Consider the following 25427-nt stretch of genomic DNA (forward strand, 5'->3'; position numbering starts at 1 on the left):
CGTTTGCCACTTGCCCCCTCTACCTGCACCCCTAGCTAGCCCATACATGGCTCCCCACTCTTCCACGAGCAGCTAGACACTTCCCCTCCAACCCCCTCTCTACCTCCCACCTCTCTCCATCCCTCACTCAATCCAGCTGGCACCACCACCTCACCCCAGTACACTCATCGTGCACCAGGAAAGAGTTACCAGTCGACTGAGCACAATGTAGGGAGACAAATGTGTGCAAGTGTGTAGCTAGCTAAGCTCTGTACCTTTTGTTTGTGTACCTGTCGACAATGCAGTGCTTCTGCCTTCTGGTGAGTCATCTCCTTTATTCCTAAATAATTCGTAATTCTCAACCAAAACTATCCATACATTATTAAAGTGGAGTTAAGATCACCATCAATTAGGGACATACGAATCACTGGCACAAATGTAAAGAGCACTGAGAAATTAGACAGAGCAAATACCAAGTTCCGACATTAGGTACTAAGAGATGCAGCACAGTGGCACATCTCCCAACGTCCCGTGCAACAGCTGTAAACTGAATAGAATTTCCCATATTGTCATTAAAGAAATAATATTGTGTAACTGACTTTTTCCAGTTTCCAGTATTCTATTCGGTATAGCTATTGTTATCATAGGTAAGACGAATTTTTCATTCGTTGCATGACAATGAAACTGAAAGAATATCACATAAGTCAAACAAGGTAAAAAAAGAAAAAGAATGTATACATCCTGCATAACTGCAAAGGAATGAAAACCATGTAATTGGAGCATCAGTAGTTCTGTGAAGCTGTTCATGGGCAATTTTGTTGTGTATAGGGAGGTTGCAATGCCATAAGACTGTGGCAAAATGGAGGATGACTCAGGATTGATGCAATGGCTGGCAGCTGCCAATCAGTCTCAAACACAAATCTCTACTTTCAAGAAAGGAACAATATCTTTCTTCATGAAAAAACCATGGTGTGAAACACTGACCACTTCTATCAAATGAAACCTTAACTCAAGAACTGCCAACCAACACGCCAAGGTACATAACAAACAGCAACAATGTGCTGCAACTGTGGGTGCATTTTTACCTATACAGGAAACCGACAACAGAGTCAATTACAAGGTGCAGAGCATGTGACAGCTATACCTGCAGAAAGCCAATGGATCCCTCACATCTAAAGTGGATCTATTACCAAATCTGACTGACTGGCCTCATAGAGCACGCATATTACATGGACATTTGTTGGCTAAAAATCTGTTGTTCTGATGTGTCACTGTTTTTACTTCATGCTGTAAATGAACACATGCACATTTGGCACCTACTATATAACATTACAATACACGAAGCTCAAAGAATAGGCCAATAAACCGGTATAAAGAGTGGAACAATAATGTAGATTCTGATGACTACAGAACAACAAGGGTTTCCAACTAATGGCCTCCTTGCAGACTGGATATATGCGACACGGCTGCACTTTTTCTAAACAGTGGCAGCATCCTTTCAGGACACATCATCCCTACCTGCCTCCTTTCCATCTAAAGAATGCATCTCCTGTACAAAAATGATTTAAAAGCCACAGTGTGGTCTTCAAATCCACCAGATCTCTATTCAGTATTTGTGGGTGCCCACCAATGATACTGATAGTAACAGTGTTTGGGAGAGATTCCACATTTTGCAGATACCGTATTTTCCAGAATATCAGATGCGCTTTTTTCTTCGAAAAATGACCTCCAAAATTCAGGTACATCTTATACTCAAAATTAATATAAAAATGTCCAGTGTTTGATTTAAAATTGCCATACGTTCAATGCCACAGGAAACCTATCTATATCTGGCAATACTGGATTCAACTGGCAGCAGCAGTGCTCCCATGCAACAAACATGAGTTGCGGGGATTCACCAGCTTGCTAACACTGTCTCCTCCCCGCCCCACCATCACAAGCCAAGACCACTGCTTAGCCTATGATGCATCATTGCAGTTTATGGTGCCAGTGAACTTGAACTGAAAGTGATTTGTGTTATTGGTAACAGTACAATATTTTTGTTTGCAGCTATTTCTGTAATGGAAAAAAATAAAAGGTATTCATATGCTACGGGCTATAAATTGAAAGTAATAGCATATGCAGAACATGGAAAGTGGCATTCCAGCCCTCCACCAACAGAAAAAAACATTCACAACTGGTGCGCTAGTAAAGAAGAACAAAATGGGCAAAACTAGAAGATGATGACATACTGAAATGGATTCAAGGACACAGTCCAAATGGTACTGGAATTAATACAAAAATAAATCAAATTCGTGCTTGTAAGCTAGCGCTACTGCAGAACTTAACAGACTTTAAGGGTGGAGTTGGTTGGTGCTACAAGTTTATGAAGCGTCGTGGACTTAGCATGCAAACCAAAACCAAAATATCTTAGAAAATGCCACAAGAATATGAAGAGGAAAAATATTATCTTTCCATCACTTTATTATTTAACACCGAAAGCAAACCAGTGTGGAACTAAGCCAAACAATGAGTACAGACCAAACTCCTCTGACATTTGATTGTTGAGTAACAGAACTGTTGACATGAAAGGTGCTAGAACTGTATTGATAACAAGTGGGCAGTACTAAACCTAATCCAGTGATCATTTTCAAGTGAAAAACAATGCCACAATCTTCTGAAATATCACAAGGCAGTGTTGTTCACATCCATGACAGGGGCTGGATGGATATGGCTGGTATGAAATTATGAACTAACAGAGTGCAGAAAAGAAGGAAAGGTGCTTTACTGAAGAAGTCTTTTCTTCTTTTGCTAGATTAGTTTAGTAGTCATTTGAAAAATTCTATCAAAGCGAAATTGAGACAGGAAAATACAGGAGCTTGCTGTTATTTCGAGAGGACATACTTCGCAATTGTAATCTCCTGATGGCTCAATAAATAAACTATTTAAAGTGTATATGAGAGAGGAGTGGAACAAAAGGATGATGAGTGAAACCCAACACGAATTCATTTGAAAGGGAGCATTAAAACAACCTACAATCAAACACGTGTGTCAGTGGATAAAACAGTCGACTGAGAGAAGACATTATTGTTAAATATTTCAAGAAGTGTGGCATAGGTAATGTTCTCAATGGCAGTGAAGACCATCTTATATATGAAGAGGACAACAATGATGACAAAGAGGAGGAAAGGCAGAAGAAGAAGAAAAGAAGAAGAAGAAAAAGAAGAAGAAGATGACGAAAAAGGAAGTTCAAATGACAATTTTCAGGAATTTTAAAGGTCAGTTTGGTTTTATAAACTAAGAACTTCTTCTGTCTGGCTTTTAAACCTAGTAATGGAACTATGGTGCGTCCTATAGTCCATAGTGTCTTATAGTTCATAAAATATGGTACTCATGGGGACTGCTGTCCTTGCGAGTGTATCTCATAACCAACAGCAATGCCACATATGTTTCAAGACCACATTCCACATACAGTCGGCCTCACAGCTTATCTGTTCAGGCATTTAAGTCCAGTGACAATCAACTATTGATCATTCAATTTCTGTCTGCCTATATAGAAGACATCGAGCACTCATCTGACAAACTTACCAGCTGATAATGGTCACTAACTCCAAACAGGATGTTACTAGTTGGTTACATACTTCAGTTCAGCTTGCAGTCGTCATCTTCCAAACTGAGCTCACCAGTCTTATGGGACTGGGAATATATTGGTTATTCTAAAGAAATGTAAAATTGTAAAATGGTCACATGATTTAATGTGTGTCAGTATAGTCTCGACAGAGAAGAGGTAGAAACATGTTAAGGACTTTTGAATGTGTATGATGTTACAAATTGAGCCTACAATACAGACTCCATGGTGGCAGAAGCTATAAAACAGCTGCAAGGGTTGCTCCAGCATTTGGCCGAGCAGCAGCAAAAGCAGGCACAGCAGCAACAATTACAAGATCAACTTGACACATGCCATAATCAGATGTATCAGCTACTTCATAGCATAGAATCCACAACTCCCAGTGTTCCAGCATTCCAAACCAGCAAAAGAGGATTAGTAGTCATAAGTGAAGTGACAAATTTAGCATTCTGAATTGTGTAATGTAATGAACTCAATGAGTCTGTATGCATATTTTTTTTTCCCATTACTGGGTTGATCTGTGAAGAAATTTTGTGCTATTACAGTGTCATTAAAATTTCAAGAAACATGTTACTATTATGGTCTTATTTTCAGAATCAGACTTAGATGGTTGACCTCGTGCTTAAATTTTCTGCAGTAGTGTAATGAAACAGAACAACTGTGTGAGGCTTGGGTAGCAGAGAAGTCTACATCATCAGCCACAAATGAGCCTTTACATACCAGGAATGCCATGTTTTCTATGCTGATTCATTGATTTGTGATGTAATTGGAATGCACACAAGTCTGGCTTGAGATATTAAGGGACTCATCATTAGAAGAAATGCTTACAACAGGTCAGGCACATGAAATAGCAAAGTCATCAAACAGTCACTGACAACAACAAACTGAAATTGTAGAACTGCATTTGGTGTAATAATGTCTCATGTCCGAATGGTTTACAAAACCCTGAGTGGCACAGTTTTTTAATTCTTTACTCCAGTGTGAGACCTATCACAATCAGAGCCACATATCAAGTGTCTGTAGCAAACAGTAAAACAGACAGTTGTCCACCTCCATAGCTGAATGGTCAGTGTGTTTGACTGTCAAGCAGAGAACCCCATTTCATTTCCCTGTACAGTCAGGGAGTTTTCCTTAGTGGGAGAATGGGAACAGGTTCCACTTGGCCTCATGAGGGCAACTGAGGGGCTACTTGAAAGAGAAGCAGTGACTCCAAGGTCTCGCAAGCTGACAACAGCAGGGAAAGCAGTGCACTGGCTAGATGCCCCTCCACACAGCACCTAAGTGATGCCAATGGCAAAGGGTAACATGGAAGCCAGACAGCACTGAATGATCCACCAGGGCTGGAGCGTGTAACCCTTCAGTGGAAGAGGAGAGAAGGATAAAAAAACTGGTGCAGTTCTCATCACACATGGAAATAAAACACGTTCACAATACATAACTACTCTTAGGCCAATAGTCTTCACAAACTGTGCACAACAGTATTAATAAAAAAAAAATTGGTGTTCCAACAAACAGCATCTGCATTAACATATACGCTATAAATTAGTCTCACCACTGTTGATAGTAGCAAAGCTTTGTTTGGTATTATTTTGTAAACACACAGTTCCAATCAAAGCCCTGTTTGTGGCCAATACCATGTACAAACAAGTATCTTGTATAGTAATGTTTTAGTAGTGACACAAAATGCAGCAGCCATTTTTTTCCTCAATGCTTTCACTATTTTTGGGCTCACTATCCAAGACACTGTCAACCTCAGATTACACACCACCATCTACTTTTCTTTTTTTTTTTTTTTTTAAATGTGCGAGCAGTTTGGAGTGCTCATCATTCTGGAGTCAATAGCTACACCAAAATTTTATAGAGTTAGGCAGATAATATTTGCTATCAAAAATGAAATTTAGTACAAACCACACCATCAGGTTCATCATGAAGCCTTTGAACTAGTAACCTCCTATAGTTCGGCTATGCCTCAATGGTAATTACGAAACCTAATGGCAACGAATCACGGACTGTGGGAAAACTGGAAAACAAGAGAACTAAAGTGATTTGAGATGTGGTGCTACAGAAGAATGCTGAAAATTAGGTAGACTGATAAGATAAGGAATGAGGAGGTTCTCTGCAGAATTGTTGTAGAAAGGCACTCTTGTTATAGCTGGATGGAAGGCAACATTCTTTTCTTGAAACACTAGCAAGAAAAATTTAGAAAATCAGCATTTGCAGCCGACTGCAGAACAGTTCTACTACCACCAATGTACATTTCGTATAAAGACCACGAAGACAAAATGAGGGTTTGTATGGAGGCATGCAGACAGTCCTTTTCCCTCATTCTGTGTGTGTGTGAAATGGAAAAGGGAATGGTTCAAGGTACCCTTCACAATGCACCATATGCCACTTGAGGAGTACGTATGTATGTATGTAGATGTATTCCATTGGGCCTGATTATGATGTTGGTATCATCAGCAAAGATAACTTCATATTGTGAAGACATTGTTTTATTGTCTGTAGTCTGTGGGTTTCTTAATGCATCACTCTCCACACTTCCACATAGGTAGTATGAAAAGTAGTTACTGGAAAGATCTCTGATACCATAATATTTTAGCTTCTCCTGAAGAATAGTATGAACTCCACAATCAAATGCTTTTGATAAGTCACAGAAAATACCAGCTGGCAATAGTTTGTAAACTGAAGAACAGCATGCTCTGTGGTGAGACCCTTTTGAAATCCGACATAAGACTAAGTATCTTACTTTGGTGTGTTATGCTTCTTTTTCCGTATCTTCAAGGAGGAGGAAAGTAGTGAGATGTGATGGAAATCATTACTATCTGTTTTACTGCCTTTCTTGTAAAGGGAACATATGGATACTGACAAAATTGATTTTAACTGATGCAAAGAAGTGTAACCTGTAAATTATCAGCTTACCATCTAGCTTCCCTGGCTCATCTTCTTCATCACTAGTTCGAGGATCATCAAATTTCTCAATTTCACTGAGAGTTTGTCCTCGGTGGGTCAAAATTTCATCATCTGCTAGATTAAAAATTGATTTCTGTATGTAAAACAGAATCAATATATTACAATATTACAATGAAAAAGACTGCTAACAAACTAAAATGCTACAAATGTTTTCCTAAGTTTCCTGCACATTTTGTCTTAATAGAAATTCAATTAAAGGGAATGATGACAAAATTATAAACTTCAAATTATTAATACACATATGCCACTTCTCTATGTTTACATCTACAATTTCACCTTTGGAGAAAGTTTCATTTTCAATAACCCCCGATTACAATGGCTATTGCACAAAGCACCCAATACCCAACTATGTTCAGTCTGACGATAGTAACTTTGTATTTGGGTTGTAATTTAAATTATCATTTACTCATGTACTTTACAAGCATAGTGAGATAATCATTTCCAGAAATATAGTAAAATGCATGCAGTAACATATTACAAACCTTTCTATGCATCCTCATTTTTTCTGCAGCAAACCTCGCCATTATTTTGTCTTCTGCTGTCATTGCAGTATTTCGTTCTCCTATTCTATGGTCAAAGAATTTATTTGCTTTGTCCTTACCACGATATTCTTGCAGCAGAGTAGATTTTCTCTGGAAACATACAAAAAAGTTCAGAGAAGTTCAAACAAAAAAAACCTTAGCCTTTTTGGACTCACATCTGTGGTCAATTACAACATTTTAGTATTGTTTTATGCAAAGTAATTATTAAGACATTAGTAAATCAACAACATCAGCTGCTAGAGGCTCTAATGTAAATCAAGATGATGACAACCAACTGATCACTTCAGTGCAGAGGCACACCACGCTCAAACTCTTTGAGAATTGGTGAAATGCCACAAGTAACGAGGATAATGGGCAAGGTGCACTACGTTAGTAGTGTGTAGATAAGTTGAGAATTTGGATCTGACGGGAGGCAACCTAGGGCAGTCCATACAGTTGTGCTGATCACTGTGTGTGGATGGCCTAGTGGCCAGTGCATCTGCCTCGTGAGCAGGAAACCCGGGTTCAAATCCCGGTCCAGCACAAATTTTCAACTTTCCCTATTGATTTACATCAATGCCATTAGCAGCTAATGCCATTAATTCATTTGTATATTGGCTGCAGGATCAAAATGTAGACATGTCTGAAAGAACAGACACTACATATATAAAAGTATTACTTCAGATATCCATATAAGTGCAAACCTCTAGCCATCATCTAGCTACGTCTTTCAGGTTGGTTGGCAGATTTTCACTTCAAATTACTGCATCAAATGGCCACCTCCCACTTCTCCTTGAAATCCATATCATGTCAAACAGGTGTACTCTTACTGGAACATTTTTCACTGTTCAGGATCTGCTGGCACAGTTGGGCATCAGCTGTAGGTGAGACTTTGCAGTCAGCAGAGGGCATGCAGCAAGCTGACTGAAATCTTGTCACAGGGTGCTGAAATAATGCCTTAGTACTCTGCAATGCAGCACTGGGTTGGATTTTCACACGCAGTGGCACAACACTGCACCTCCACAGCCACCTATGTGACTTGTGATGGACTGATGTCACAACATGGCTGGCCAGGATGACTATAAATTCTCCCCACTAAACCAAGTGCAGCACTTGTTCCTGCACTTCCGACCCCAGTTGGTGCCATGACAGTCTGCATGCCACCTGATGGTCCAATGTGGGGCCAAGTAGCTTCAATCTCACCAAGCAGCATCATCAGCTACACGAAGCAGCTGGTATACAAACCGCTGGCTAGACCCAACTGTTCCAGGTCCTGACACTCTGAGGGTCCTGGGTTTTGTGTCAGGTGTCTGCATGCCCGACTGGCTATTTGAAGGTGCCAGCAGTCCAGGGTAAGCTTGCCAACTGCCACAATGATGCCATCTTTGCATTAGCAAGGCCACCACACTGGCCAGTGCTATTTCACTGTGGCAGTACCCAGCTGCTTCTGTGTCTGCACATGCACTATGGTGTCATGTGCACTGTCAGTGTTATGATGAAGTAGGTGCTGCTGCCTTGATGATTACAGCCACCAACAGGATATATACAGTGACTTCTCGTATCGAATTCATCCCAAATAAGGAATGTTGATACTGATTGAGTTTTCCTGACTCCACCCACACTGTGACGTTGGTAGAACACAACCCATAGTTCCCACATGAGCCATTCTGGGGCAGGTTGCAGCCTACTTGGCTAGAAATGGTGTTGACTGCCACAATTAGTTTGTCTCCTGAGATGCATGTCCTCTGCCTTGAACCAGGAGGACACAAAGCTTATTAAATGCTACAGATGAAGCAAGCATCATCTGTATAAATGTAGATACAAATCAGCAAACAATGTCAGAAAATAACTACACAGCCACTAGACACAGTTCACAAATAACTTGTCATTTCTTGAAATATTGCTGGGAACAGCTGAGTAAGATTCCCACCTCACACATAAAAATTGTACCAGAGAAGGCAGTATACAATTATGAAGCAAGTATGTAAATGTGTTTTACACTTTTAAAAAGCAGCAGTGACAAATGGGAGTAACGATCTCTCATACACTTTGTATAATCAGAGCTTCTTTTTCTTCTTTCTTGTCTTTTCCAGTTTTTTTGCTGTGGGGCCAGTATTATTACATGGGTTTCAGCATTGTTAGTAATTGTTGGTGGCCGGATGTACTTCCTGAAGCCAGAACTCTGCCCAGCACAGAATTTGTGTACCTCAGTTGTCTGTGTCCAGAGTAAATCAGGTGTTCAATTGTGAGCACTGCCTAAACATCTGCGTGGCAAGTATCTGAGAGGTGGGACACAAGTACCCATTATTTGCATTCTTGTATGTAGGACAGTGCCTAAAAACCACATCCAGGCTGGCCAGCTCATCTGTCAAGGCAGATCTGATCTGGGGCAGTCTCATCTCTCTGAACACCAGAAGCATTGCACTCACATGCTCAGCTTTCCAGGCGGGTTATATTAAAAACCGAAATCTATAAATCACAAACTACTAAAATCCAGTACTTCTACAGCCAAGTTGATCCCGACAGCTGTAGTGGGCTGGGCGTGGCAGCTTCACAGGACTACCTCAACAATTAATGTAAAGCAATTTTGGAAACGTCTCTATGGCAATGCCTCAGTGTTGTCAGAGATGTGGAGAGGGCTACTATTTTTGCCTGTGGCTATTAGCACTTCACAGCTGAAAAAATACAACAGCACTGCAAGCTGTCAAGGATCTTCTTAGACTTCTGGAGTATATGTAATTTTTGTAAAGTTATATTCATACTGACTGGAAGAAAGTCAATAACGGTTCCAGTGATTCTACGACATTAAAGAATAATCTTTCTTTTTTTTTTCTTTTTTGAGATTACCAGTAGTTTGTATGGTTTTATGCTACCCATCATAGTCTTCTTATATGCCTAACTCTTGACTTCAGAGTGGCAATGACATCCCACATCCCTAATTATTTGTTAGGTATCCCAACTGGTGGAAAAATGCCCGTGTCAGAGCACAAAAAGGTGAATATTTCTAACAGAAAAGTGGGGAAACAACTGCCTCTATTCTCATTCTGCCTTCCTCACAAAAATTTTGGCATGTGAACATATTCACACTCTTTTAACACAGATTATTCTAAATCCTTTTACTCAGTCCCTCTTTGTAGTTAAGATTTCATACTCAGCATCCTATCTCACTGCCACTGTCTGTGAATGTCTCTCTCCCACTGTCTCCTTTTCCCCCATTGTTTTACAGTATATCTCACTGCCTCCTGTCTCACTTACACTGTTTCCTTTTGTCTTCTTTCCCACTGCTACTGGCTTCACCATACTTTGGCAGGTTGAAAATTCTGCGGGGTACAACTTACGTTTTTACCTATATCCACACATTTAAAATTTTGTCCAAAATGCACCCTCCCTTATACCTACACGGATTGAGACCCCCCACCCCAAGCCTATGTATGGTCTCCACTCATCTGTATGTTTTGTTGTTTATAATTCTTCCGGGTTATATGGCCGTGGTCCATGGAATTCTTCTATTCCTAACGTTTCATCCAATACTATGTTGGACATCTTCAGAGGTATGGCTGGTCCTGCTGAGTCCTGCCGACTCAGGACTCAGTCAGCAGGACTCAGCAGGATCAGCCGTACCTCTGAAGATGTCCAACGTAGTATTGGACGAAACGTTAGGAATAGAGGAATAGAAGAATTCCATGGACCACAGCCATATAACCCGGAAGAATTATCAACAACAGTACATCTGGTCATGAAAGCCTTCATTGTCTGTATGTTTTATTTCCACTGTCTCTTCACTGGTCATTCCATGACAAATTAATGACACTCATCGTCTCACATCTTGATTTAACTTAGTATATTTATTCCTTTTATGAATATAATTAAGGGACCAAAATATTTCTGCCCAGTCTCAGACTGTTTATATTTTACAGACTGTTAATTGTTTTTAATTTATTACACTTTGGTTGTCAGGTGAAGGAAATACAGTGTGTTCAAATATATATTTTATTTCTTCCTTATTTACCAATAAATACCGATAAAATTTTATTTATGTATGCATAAACACGTTAAGAGTTCAGAGAAATGTGAAATAACATCGTGAAACTTCACATGGTCAGGAAAAAAATCTTTAATTGCAGTTTTCAATTTTTCTTTAAACCGAACACAGAGACCCACTCTCCAAGCCATCATCTGGTGCATGTGGAGTGTAACTTACAGCACAGCTAGTCATTTCCTTTCCCATACACGAGCAGATGGAGCAAGAGAAAAACAAGTGTCTATATGCCCTTGTATGAGGCCTAATTTCACTTACCTTGTCTTCATGGCCCTTAGGCGACATGTACACTGGTGCAGTAAAATTATTCTGTAGTCAATTTCAAAATGCCGGTGCTCTAAATTTTATCAGTAGTGTTTTTCAAAACGAAAGTTCTTTCCCCTCCAGAGAATCCCATTTGAGTTTGCAAAACATCTACGGAATGGTGGTTTTTTGATTGACTCTGGTGATGACAAATCTCACAGCATGTCTCTCAACTGCTTCAATGTCTTCCTTTAATCTGAAATGGTGGGGATCCCAAACGTATTAGCAGTTCTCAAGAATGCAGCACACTAGTATTCTACGGGCAGTCTCCTTTACAGATGAGCTACACTTCCTACAGTTCCCTCAATAAAGCGAAGTCAACCATTTGAAATACTACCATCCTAACATGCTTTTTCCATTACATACATCTTTGCAACGTTACACCTAAATATTTAACTGCGGTGACAGTGTCAAGCAGAACACCACTAATACTGTATTTGAACATACAGGACTGTTTTTTCTACACATCTGCATTAATGTACATTTTTCTATGAAGGTGTGCTTAAAAGTAATACCTCCAATTTTTTATTTTGTTCTCAATATCGACTGAGATATTTCATGTCATTCATATTACTTGTTCAACTTTCCCAGGAGGAGGAGAAGGAGGATGACGACGACAATGATGACGACGAACTACATGGACTCTCGACTTAGAATATGCAGTGCATGCTTGAGTGGATGACGCATCCAATCAGCACTCAATCAGTTGAAACGAATCTTTTGAAGAGTACTGTGTGGTGAGTGTTACAAAAAATGCAGCTACTTACCTACCATACTGACAATTGCGACTATTCAGCATTCCATCTCTGGTGAAACAGGCATCATCCATAAAAGACACAGAGACAAGAAAGTGAGGATCGACTGAAAGGTGCTGCAAGAACCATTGACTGAGCGTGACACAAGTCCAAAATCAGCAGGAGTCAAGGCATCCACGTTCAGTCGATCCTCACTTTCTTGCCTCTGTGTTTTTTTATGGATGATGCTTGTTTTGCCAGAGATGGAATGCTGAATAGTCACAACTGTTAGGTTTAGGCAATTCAATGTGTAGGCAAGCACAGTCAATGATTATGTACCATCCCCATGTCTTCTTTCTTCCCACTTAAATATACCAGTGTGCACAGTGTCAATCAGAGAAATACAGGGTGTCCCACTCAAATCTCCCCGATTTCAAAGACCCAGGAGAAAAAAACAGTTGATACGACAATGAAAAATGCACCACATTGTAGAGCATCTGAAAGAATTTAATTATCGAGTCTATATTCCATTTCTTGTCAAGTTCTTTGTAGCATTTCCTCTGTTATTGTTGCAATCGCATTTGTGTTGCGATGTTGCAACATAGGAATATCGTCCACTTTGGTTGCCTACATGCAGTCCTTCACGAATCCCCACATGAAGAAATCAAGCGGAGTAATAACAGGCGAACATGGTCACCAGGCAGTGGGTCCTCCACGTCTGATCCAACGATTGGGAAATTTCCTATCCGGGAACTTGCGAACAGCCATTGACCAATGTGGCGGAGCTCCATCTTGTTGAAAAATGATGTTGGTTAACAAGTCTTGTATCTGAGGGTACACAAACTGCTCCAACATGTTCAGATACACTGCCCCATCACTGTTTGTTCCGCAAAGATGAGCGGTCCAACAATCCTGTCATGCATTAGTCCGCACATGATGTTGAGTTTAGGGCTATCACAAACATGTTCAATGACAACGTGCGGATTTTGGGAACCCCAAATCTGAACATTATACCTATTAACCCTTCCTGATAGATGAAAGGTCGCCTCATCTGACAATAAACATCTTTCCAGGAAGCTGGCCTCCATATCAGTAGACTAAAGAATATCCGCAGCAAATTGTTGTCGGCATAGTTTGTCGTTCAGCATCAGATATTGCAGAATTTGCACTTTGCAAACACACATACGAACACAGGTGAACTACACGATGCAATGTTGGTTGGAGTACATCATGTTGTCTAGATGCTTCACGAATTGACTTATGTAGGCTTCTGAGAAACATTTGTCTGGTGTCCTCCACTGTCTCCTCTGAAACTCCATAACGTGCACTGCCAGAATGTTTCAGAACACTTCCTGTTGCCAGAAAGTTCGTATACCAGTCCTTAATTGTTTGCACATCAGGTGGATCACATTCATACACACGCCGATAATTTCTTTGCACAGTAATTGGCGATTTTTGCTTGTGCGCGCTGCTGTGGAGTCGTCATTTTCACTTCATGCAACCATGCTGCACGCTGGCGACGATACCTGGCACTTCTGATGCAGGAATATAAATTCTTTGAGAAACTCTATAATGTGGTGTATTTTTCATTGTTGTAGCTACTGTGGTTTCTCTCTCCTGTGGTTTTTCTCTCCTGGGTCTTTGAAATCATGGAAGTTTGAGTGGGACACCCTGTACTACCCAGGTTCCTGAAACATACCCCACTTGCATTTCTTCATCAGATGTGGTTCCAGCATGGTGGAGCACTACCTCTCTTTGAACCGAGGGTTTGTGAACATCTAGATCAGTCACTCCCTGAAAAGTGGGTAAGCAGAGGTGGTCCTGTTTGTGGCCAACATTCCTCCTGATCTCATTGCACTACATTTCTTCTGGTGGGGCCATGTGAAAAGTCTTGTGTACAAGATGCCTTTCGAGACTGAAAATGATTCCTGGTAAAAATTCTCACTACCTTCAACACTGTTCAAATGGAATCAGGCATATTAGAACAGATACAGCAGAACTTTGTGCGATGATGTCATGCCTGTATTGACACCAGGGGACGCCATTTTGAAAAACTATTGTAAGAATTATTGTCAATGTAGCAGCTTGTGAAACTTGTGCACGTAAATAGAACTCAAATACTTTACCATAGGCTTAGTTTTTCGGTTTCTCTGACATCAAGTTACATGTGCTGTTACTAGTCTGTCAAAAGGGGAAATTATTTGAGGGTATTGGGGAATGTTCTGTGGGAACTTTGTACATTATGATCAGGGTTCGGAAGTTGGGGCCATTACTTTGAGCACTGCTCTAGGCTAAGCCAGCACTTAAGTAGATTACACCGTTTGACTCTGTCATTTCCAGACTAAGTTCCCTCAGCTCAAATTGATACACTTACTCTTTTTCATCAATCCTGAAAGTCTGTAACATCGTCATGGAATCACCCTGTACAGACAAGAATGGTCCTACCACACCTCCCAGAGACACTCCTGATGATACCCTTGTCTCTAATGAGCACTCACTGCCACGAACAATGTATTGAATTCTATTACTTAAAACGTCTTTATGCTAATCTCATATCTAGTAATCCAAATGCTTTCCACAAATCTAAAAATGTGAGATTGCCTATTAGCCTTAATCCATGGTTCACAGAGCATCAAGTGAGAAGAGGGCAAGCTTAGTTTCACGTAAGTGATGTTTTCTAAATCCAAACTGCTTTGTGGACAGAAGATTTTCAGTCTCAAGGAAATTTATTCTATTTTTGTGGCCTGTCCTAGAAAATAGTTCAAGCATGTGGATCCACATAAGACAGGATTAACTGAAGACACTGAACAATTGGGCAGCAGCACATAATGCCACTACTTTGTTTTACCCACAGCATAACATCACAGACATATCAAGATACCTGAACTTGAAGATAGACATCCACTGGTCTGCTAAAGTGTACTTACAAAGTTTAAACAATTAGTACAAAAATGTGGGCACACACACACACACACACACACACACACACACACACACACACACAGGAATGGGAAGAAACCCTAATTTGCAGTATAATGGGAAAAATCCTCTGCCACAGTGGTTTGCGAAGTTTGGCTTTGGGTAACAAAAACAGGATTAATATTTGCAAGACCTACTTGCGGATTTTACAAAAAATTTATGTTCACTGGCAAGTGATTTGATGTAAACTGGTTAGATTTTGCAAAGGTCATAAATTCATAGGGTGTAGCTACAGTTCACACTGAACTTTAATGTGTTAGTATGAACTATACATCATAATTTATGACCTGGCTTGTGGTAAAACAGAATTTCTTTTCAGAATTATACAGCAAATCAAATTACTAATCCAATGCATCTGATGATTATAGCAGAAATTAAATGGGTCAGCAGACATTGCACAAGGAAAGCAAGGGAGACCAGGCTTGAATGTCGCATTGATTAGAGATGATGCTCAAGCTAGGATAGGATCTGTATCTATGCACTTAGTCCTCTGTGATTCTGTTACCAGTCACAGCATTTACTTACATAAGTAAGTCATCTCTAACATAAGTCATTCCTCATATATTATTTTGAAGTTGTACTAGCATCAGAACAGGATTAATGATTGCACACAGCATGAACAATGTAAACAATGAAATAGCGACCTATTACTCTAGCCAGGAAACGGCATGACAGTTTGTAATGGTTTAACACAGAGGCAACCAAATTTTTTTCACAGCAGGCCAGACAACAACTGAGAGAATGTCAGGCCACACCATCATTCTGTGCTATACATAGATACAATAATTTAAAACTGAAAATGTTAAGTTTAAGGCACATAGCAGGCAGGTGGTGTCCTATTATTCTAAAAATAATTTTTATGATGTGCTCTTGTTTTAAAAATAATATTTAAGTTTAAATTTATCACAGTATCTCATGTTCCATATGGGTCATTTCACGTCGCGTGGCCCATACGTAGATAAGCTCCCCCCTCGACCATCTTCACTTTTGATGAAATTTTTATAGGATGTATGTATAGGATTTAAATGAAGCACTGCTGAATTACAGGTCCATATGTAGTATGGTTGGATCTCTAGCCAACATTTTATAAAGGCTAGTTTTCTGACATTGTGACGTAAATGAATGAAATCATCAACTATTTTTGCCATTGCTCTGTATCTAAGAGACCTGTCATGCTGAAATTTTGTGATCCTGTTCAACTTTTTGGGTACAATAGGTCAGCTGTAGAACAAAAGTTCAAATTATGGTATCTACTGAAAGAATTTGCAATATAATGATGAGTGGAAAGCTTGTCAGTTTTTGAAATCTGATCTTCAATAAAATCCTCAGTGGTCATCTGCTTGGTTTTTAATGTATCTCTATCAGTGTGCACCCACTGTCTGAACTCAGTGGTATAATCTGGATCACTGTCTTCAAAACTGCTTTCAAAAACTGTTGTAGAAGTTCTTTCCCTGGACAGGTTTCACACCAATGAATCATGTAATATTTCAATTCCAAATCACACACTGTTTTAACAATCAGGCTCTTGTAATTTTCTTTAATTGGACTGCTTTCAAGCATCAATTTTACATTTTGGTGTAAAGTGCAAACACAGACTGAGTGGGTTTCTGCAGCATCTACAATGATGCACCAATTTGGACTCAATTCACAAAATTTAGAAAATCCAATTTCAGGCCCATGCTGAAGTCGATATGCTGCAAACATTTATTTCAGATTATCTGGTAGAAGGTATTTTTGCATCAAAACTTTCTTTCCGTCTATTCTAACTGATACACACTCCTTTTTACCTGGGCAATTTGGCTAAATTCTTCATTTTGAAAAAAATGTTATCAGTCTTTCTTTTACAGCATCTGGAATCTTCTTGCAACATTTGTTCCTTGGCAGAGCTAATACACTATTTTCTGCCTCTAACTTCCTAGGTGCTTTTACCATTATTTCTGAAACACTAAATTCTTGCATTGTCTCTTTTATAGTCCAGCTTTGAGATATTAATGTCAAAATCTGCAATTTTTTAGGCTGCCTTGACAATTACAACTTTTCTTTCATTTCATTAATCAGTTGTTTATAATCTTCACTATCAGGACATGCCTTACTCGTACTAGACATTTAAAAATCTTTTGGGTCGAAGCCTCCAGCAGCAGCAATGTTATTCACAATTGCATCTTGAGTTTCACTTATTTTTTGTTTTGTGTAACTTTTGGCATCTCTTGTTGATACGCCCTGAAATTTTAGAGGGGAGACCCCAAACTCAATTAGACATGTATCAAGTGATTCTGTTGGGTATAATTACGATGACTGAGATTTTTCTGCATTTGTTGTTGAAAATTTTTTTCTGCGAGTTGGACAGATCTCCTGAGCAGGTTTTACATTGCTCTTTGTCACAGCCTTCAATTGTTTTGCTGTTACATTAGGAACCCATAAACCCTGTTTTACAGAATGGTTCTTTGCACCAAAGGCTTACAACAGAATCTCTGTAGAACTTCATACTTGTCTGAAAGTATTGCTTTGCGATGAAAGCATATTTGTGCACTTTCAGTAAGATAAATATCACTTCTCTGTTTTAGTAATTCTTGCTGTTCTACTGAAAATTCTTTAATATGTTTAAAGTCTTGTTCTTGTTGATGTGTATATGTTTTCAGATGACACACAGAATTATCTGCAAAGGCCAATGCTACAAGGCACTGAAACATCTTTGATATCCATTAAACAACAATTCAATTTTTACTTCCAATTGCCTTCGCTTTCACGATTTGATAATGTAAAAGTTCTGTATACTTCAAACTGGAAAAAAATGAACAGTCATAAATAATGAAAACTTTCGTACAGAATTTGGGAATAGAACATAGAAAAATTTAAATGACCAGATACAAATTTCTAAAAAATCAGACACCTTGAAATAATTTGTACATACAGAAAAACATGCAGCTTTACTGTACGATTAAATGATGATGGCGTCCTCTTGGGTAAAATATTCCGGAGGTAAAATAGTCCCCCATTCGGATCTCCGGGCGGGGACTACTCAAGAGGACGTCGTTACCAGGAGAAAGAAAACTGGCATTCTACGGATCGGAGCGTGGAATGTCAGATCCCTTAATCGGGCAGGTAGGTTAGAAAATTTAAAAAGGGAAATGGATAGGTTAAAGTTAGATATAGTGGGAATTAGTGAAGTTCGGTGGCAGGAGGAACAAGACTTTTGGTCAGGTGAAGACAGGGTTATAAATACAAAATCAAATAGGGGTAATGCAGAAGTAGGTTTAATAATGAATAAAACCATAGGAGTGCGGGTTAGCTACTACAAACAGCATAGTGAACGCATTATTGTGGCCAAGATAGACACAAAGCCCACGCCTACTACAGTAGTACAAGTTTATATGCCAACTAGCTCTGCAGATGATGAAGAAATTGATGAAATGTATGACGAGATAAAAGAAATTATTCAGGTAGTGAAGGGAGACGAAAATTTAATAGTCATGGGTGACTGGAATTCGTTAGTAGGAAAAGGGAGAGAAGGAAACATAGTAGGTGAATATGGATTGGGGGGAAGAAATGAAAGAGGAAGCCGCCTTGTAGAATTTTGCACAGAGCATAACTTAATCATAGCTAACACTTGGTTCAAGAATCATAAAAGAAGGTTGTATACCTGGAAGAATCCTGGAGATACTAAAAGGTATCAGGTAGATTATAGAATGGTAAGGCAGAGATTTAGGAACCAGGTTTTAAATTGTAAGACATTTCCAGGGGCAGATGTGGATTCTGACCACAATCTATTGGTTATGAACTGCAGATTGAAACCAAAGAAACTGCAAACAGGTGGGAATTTAAGGAGATGGGACCTGGATAAACTGAAAGAACCAGAGGTTGTAGAGAGTTTCAGGGAGAGCATAAGGGAACAATTGACAGGAATGGGGGAAAGAAATACAGTAGAAGAAGAATGGGTAGCTCTGAGGGATGAAGTAGTGAAGGCAGCAGAGGATCAAGTAGGTAAAAAGACGAGGGCTAATAGAAATCCTTGGGTAACAGAAGAAATATTGAATTTAATTGATGAAAGGAGAAAATATAAAAATTCAGTAAATGAAGCAGGCAATAAGGAATACAAACGTCTCAAAAATGAGATCAACAGGAAGTGCAAAATGGCTAAGCAGGGATGGCTAGAGGACAAATGTAAAGATGTAGAGGTTTGTCTCACTAGGGGTAAGATAGATACTGCCTACAGGAAAATTAAAGAGACCTTTGGAGAGAAGAGAACCACTTGTATGAATATCAAGAGCTCAGATGGCAACCCAGTTCTAAGCAAAGAAGGGAAGGCAGAAAGGTGGAAGGAGTATATAGAGGGTTTATACAAGGGCGATGTACTTGAGGACAATATTCTGGAAATGGAAGAGGATGTAGATGAAGATGAAATGGGAGATAAGATACTGTGTGAAGAGTTTGACAGAACACTGAAGGACCTGAGTCGAAACAAGGCCCCGGGAGTAGACAACATTCCATTAGAACTACTGATGGCCTTGGGAGAGCCAGTCATGACAAAACTCTACCATCTGATGAGCAAGATGTATGAGACAGGCGAAATACCAACAGACTTCAAGAAGAATATAATAATTCCAATCCCAAAGAAAGCAGGTGTTGACAGATGTGAGAATTACCGAACAATCAGTTTAATAAGCCACAGCTGCAAAATACTAACACGAATTCTTTACAGACGAATGGAAAACTAGTAGAAGCCGACCTCGGGGAACATCAGTTTGGATTCCGTAGAAATACTGGAACACGTGAGGCAATACTGATCTTACGACTTATCTTAGAAGAAAGATTAAGGAAAGGCAAACCAACGTTTCTAGCATTTGTAGACTTAGAGAAAGCTTTTGACACGTTAACTGGAATACTCTCTTTCAAATTCTGAAGGTGGCAGGGGTAAAATACAGGGAGCGAAAGGCTATTTACAATTTGTACAGAAACCAGATGGCAGTTATAAGAGTCGAGGGGCATGAAAGGGAAGCAGTGGTTGGGAAAAGAGTGAGACAGGGTTGTAGCCTCTCCCCGATGTTATTCAATCTGTATATTGAGCAAGCAGTAAAGGAAACAAAAGAAAAATTCGGAGTAGGTATTAAAATTCATGGAGAAGAAGTAAAAACTTTGAGGTTCGCCGATGACATTGTAATTCTGTCAGAGACGGCAAAGGACTTGGAAGAGCAGTTGAACGGAATGGACAGTGTCTTGAAAGGAGGATATAAGATGAACATCAACAAAAGCAAAACGAGGATAATGGAATGTAGTCGGGTGATGCTGAGGGGATTAGATTAGGAAATGAGACACTTAAAGTAGTAAAGGAGTTTTGCTATTTAGGGAGCAAAATAACTGATGATGGTCGTAGAGAGGATATAAAATGTAGACTGGCAATGTCAAGGAAATCGTTTCTGAAGAAGAGAAATTTGTTAACATCGAGTATAGATATAAGTGTCAGGAAGTCGTTTCTGAAAGTATTTGTATGGAGTGTAGCCATGTATGGAAGTGAAACATGGACGATAACCAGTTTGGACAAGAAGAGAATAGAAGCTTTCGAAATGTGGTGCTACAGAAGAATGCTGAAGATAAGGTGGGTAGATCACGTAACTAATGAGGAGGTATTGAATAGGATTGGGGAGAAGAGAAGTTTGTGGCACAACTTGACTAGAAGAAGGGATCGGTTGGTAGGACATGTTTTGAGGCATCAAGGGATCACAAATTTAGCATTGGAGGGCAGCGTGGAGGGTAAAAATCGTAGAGGGAGACCAAGAGATCAATACACTAAGCAGATTCAGAAGGATGTAGGTTGCAATAGGTACTGGGAGATGAAGAAGCTTGCACAGGATAGAGTAGCATGGAGAGCTGCATCAAACCAGTCTCAGGACTGAAGACCACAACAACAACAACAATAGAAAAACATGTTTATGTAGCAACAACAACATATTTTATATCATTTAAAAAGCACACATTAAAGCTGAACTCTTCAATACACAACAATGTGCTTCAGAATCACTGTTGCAACAAAGTGAGCTCTTCTCAATGGTGCCAATGATAATCTGATTTGAGAGATCCCTTTCGAGATATCACCTCCCGAAAATAAGCCAAAACTGACTGACTAAATTTTTGAGTAGACGTTGAACTTGGACAACTCAGTTATTACTTGAGCAGTCTAGGTGCCGTTTGTGGAGTTTTTTGACAAACTGACAGGCTACAGATGAGTAAAGAATCTGCTTCAGAAAGTTATTCTTTTAGTAGTAGTTACAAGCTGAAAAGGTGTCGTCAAAACTTGTTATGACAAGAATTATGAGCCACTCTGATAGCACATTATCATGAACTCACCATAATTTGATCTTTAGTTCTACAACTAAACTATCGTACCCAAACAGTTGAAAAGAATTACTAAGCTTCAGCATGACAGATCTCTCAGATACCATGCAATGGTAAAACACAGCTGATGAATTATACCTTTAAGTCAAAAACCTAGCCTTTACAGAAATGTGGCTAGCGGCCCAAGCACCCTACTTATGGAGCTGTAATTTGGCAGTGCTTCATGGAAGTTCTGCATGTACATCCTGTAAAAATGTCATCAATATTGGATAGAGTCCAGTGGGGACCCTCAAGCTACTTGAAATGGAATGACCCGTACATTTTATGAAAAAATTTAAATACTGTCGGTGGGATGTATGGACTGACATCGCAGGCCAGATCTGGCCTGCAGGCCATTGTTTGGCAACCCCTGGTTCAACCAATGGTGTTAATCAACAAATGCATTGTGTATGGTGAATGGCATTTTCAATGCCGTGAATTCAATCTGTACAAATGTTCCGCATGTTGTTCTGGTATGGAACCAGCCAAGAGGACAAGGGATGGCAGTAGATCTCACACAATGAGTAATAAATAATACTGAAACAAGTGTGCAAAGAATACGAGTTCCTCAACGCGTGGAATCCCCTCTGGCTTACTCAGTTCAGCACAAGCATTAACTTAGTTTATAGCTAAGCAGCTAATCTGACAGAAGAAGTAAATTATCACAACTTGATAACCATATGTAGATAAATGGAATCTGCTGAGCAATCTTGAGATCAAGATGTTAGATTAGCTTCAGTATCAGTATGTGGGAAGGAATTACATGTGACAGACTCACAGAACCATACTCTCTGCTGTACATACACTGAAGTGCCACGGAAAATGGTATAGAAATGTGTTTTGAAGTACAGAGCTATGTAAACAGGCAGAATGAGGCACTGTGGTCGGCAACTTCTATATAAGACAACAAGTGTCTGGCACAGTTTGAGATCAGTTACTGCTGCTACAATGGCAGGTAATCAAGATTGAAGTTAGTTTGAATGTGGTGTTATAGTCGGCGCACAAGTGATGGGACACAGCTTCTCTGTGGTTGCAATGAAGTGGGGATTTTCCCATAGGACCATTCCAAGAGTGTACCGTGAATCAGGCATCCGGAAAAACATCAAATCTCCAACATCGTTGTGGCTGGAAAAAGATCCAACAAGAACAGGACCACCAACATTCAACATGACAGACATGCAACCCTTCAGCAAATTGCCACAGATTTCAATGCTGGGCCATCAAACTGAGTCAGCAAGTGAACCACTCAACGAAAAATCGTTGATATGGGCCTTTGGAGCCAAAGGCCCACTCGTGTACCCTTCATGACTGCACGACACAAAGTTTACGCCTCGCTTGGTCCCGTCAACACCAACATAGGACTGTTGAAGACTCAATACACGTTGCCTGATCGGATGCATCTTGTTTCAAATTGTATCATGTGGATGGACACGTATAGTTATGGAGACAACCTCATGAATCTGTGGACCCTGCATGTCAGCAGGGGACTGTTGAATTTAGATGAGGCTCTGTAATGGTGTGGGGCATGTGCAGTTTGAGTGATATGGGACCCCTGATATGTGTAGAAATGACTCTAATGTAAGTAAGCAAGCATCCTGTCGGATCAACTGTATCCATTCATGTCCTTTGTGCACTCCAACAGACTTGGGCAATTCCAACAGGACACTGTGACACCCACACGTCCAGAATTGGTACAGAGTGGCTCCAGGAACACTCTTCGGAGTTTAGACATTTTCGGTGGACACCAAACTCCTCAGACATGAACATTATTGAGCATATCTGGGATGCCTTGCCATGTGCTGTTCTCCTCCGCCTCATACTCTTATGGATAGCCCTGGAGAATTCATGGTGTCAGTTCCCTCCAGTACTACTTCAGACATTAGTTGAGTCCATGCCACGTCATGTTGCAGCACTTCTGTGTGCTTGCAGGGGCCTGCATGATATTAGTCAGGTGTACTAGTTTTTCTGGTTCTTCAACGTATAATTACCAATTTCTGCATGAAGAATTACCAACGCTATTGGATAATGATACCCTTCCTAACAGACAATGAATGTCATTTTTGCACAATGGGGATCAACTGAAGTGTCCAATATCACTTCACAAACTCACAAGCACACTGTCACATTTCAGCATAAGCTGCACTACAGATCCTTATGTCACCACGACTAACATTTCATATTCACATTTGATTGACTATGCTACAGACCAATCCGTCAGGGACAAGGTACACTCCAAAATGTAACATAAATATGCAAAAGAAACATTGTCAGTATTCCTTTCTCTCTGCCTATACACATATGACATCACATGCCACATCGTCATTACAGTTTGGAAAGAAGCCAACATCTGATTTCAGTCTGTTCTGTCCACCCCATAATGGGATACTACTACACTATCTACATCTTATACAACACACTAATATGAATGTTTAATGAGCAACTGACTGGTCACTGAAGTCCAGAGGCACTGCCTTGGCATTCAACTGACGTTAATCCCTTCCGCTTCTAGCTATGGACACATTTAAAAGCATTTGTGTATTTCATGTGAACATTACACGTGTGTGTGTGTGTGTGTCCCAAGTGTGTGACCGCACCTAAGGGAAGCCACTTGTGTTTGCATGAGTTTCTCTAATAGGGAGAGCAGAAGAATAAGAATGAGTGGTAAAGGACACACACTGTCAACAAATTGCAATAATGGCAGCATTTGTTTCCAGAAGTACCGGTATGTTTATAGGACTTTTTCCCTAGTTATAACCACTACTTTTATCCTGTGAAAATAAGGGACACTTAAAACAGTATAAGGCAACTTATATCACGTTTTTACATATTTATACATCAGTTGTAGTAAATCGTAACATACACCAGTATAACATCTCATTTACTTTCCTTCCAAGATTAATTGCTAATACACTGAACAAGCACATGCAAATTCTATAACGTATTTCAGCTTTTACTCTTCCGCTTCCCCACTGAAGATGAGTCCAAACGCTACAAATCATAGTTGAGAAAAAAACAAAATAATAATCTTTTCAAATAAACTTATAAGATATAATTAGCAATATATATTTTACCTTCTTCAGGGCTTTCGCTCTTGCAATGCCAGGCAAACCTCTATCAGTTTTCGATGACCTGCCGATGACATTACTCTTCTGCCTATTAACATGTACCTCAAATGGATTTAACACTTTCTTTTTCACTGTATCTTTCCTAGTTGTTTCAGAAAGTCCTTTCTTTTTGGCAGTCTTCTTATTCTTGGCCATTTTACACAACACACGGCAATTCAATGAGGGTACTTGATCTACATTAAAGCACTTGCTTTGCCGTCACAACACTGTACACATAAAAACCATAATAAGTTCCGTCGGTCACAATAACCCACAAGGTTATAATACCCACACACGCTTCCCGTTGTTTACCAAAACACACACACACGTGCAGCTTTCTTTGTCAAATACTATCTCTGCATTGCATTCTGCAAAGTGGAAACAATTGACTATTGCAATTTCAGTTCTGCCAACATGTTACAATCCCCCGAAAATATACAAATGGATCGGAAGAGTATAAACGTGAAGAAAAAAAAAAGGAATTGCACTCTACGAAGAATAAATCGAGATCGAAAGGTTCAATAATGTAACTACATCTACATCCATACCGACCAAAAGAGCATGACAGACAGTAGTTTCCACGTACTACGTATACTCCTTTCGCTTATAGAACGAGGAAAGAAGACAGCTTAAATTCTTCTCAAAGTGTTTCAATTAATTTTTTCTTCTTATTAGTATCCGTGAGGGAGAAATTGTTCATTGCATTTCTTTATTGACGCCGAAAATCACGATTTGGTACATAGTTTTCACGTACGATACGGATCAAGATGGTGAGAGCTGCATCAAACCGGTCTCAGGACTGAAGACCACAACAACAACACA

At 39.7% G+C, this 25427-nt stretch overlaps 1 protein-coding gene and 1 non-coding gene across 2 annotated transcripts in view; one reads left to right on the plus strand and one right to left on the minus strand.

Annotated features, from left to right (window-relative positions):
- Nucleotides 1-24885, minus strand: part of LOC126252093 (nucleolar protein 14 homolog) — a 51726-nt gene extending 26841 nt beyond the window's left edge. The window contains exons 1-3 of the mRNA XM_049952954.1: nucleotides 24573-24885; nucleotides 7039-7188; nucleotides 6506-6629 (exon numbers count right to left, since the gene is read on the minus strand). Of these exons, the coding sequence (XP_049808911.1) occupies nucleotides 6506-6629; nucleotides 7039-7188; nucleotides 24573-24761 (463 nt within the window). The 5' untranslated portion in view covers nucleotides 24762-24885. The remainder of the gene's footprint in view (nucleotides 1-6505; nucleotides 6630-7038; nucleotides 7189-24572) is intronic.
- Trnat-cgu (transfer RNA threonine (anticodon CGU)) lies at nucleotides 7550-7622 on the plus strand. The gene has a single exon. It is a non-coding gene; the product is annotated as a tRNA-Thr (tRNA).
- Nucleotides 24886-25427: the final 542 nt, after the last annotated feature.

This window comes from Schistocerca nitens, chromosome 4 (assembly GCF_023898315.1).
Source record: "Schistocerca nitens isolate TAMUIC-IGC-003100 chromosome 4, iqSchNite1.1, whole genome shotgun sequence".
In the NCBI taxonomy this organism is placed as follows: domain Eukaryota; kingdom Metazoa; phylum Arthropoda; class Insecta; order Orthoptera; family Acrididae; genus Schistocerca; species Schistocerca nitens.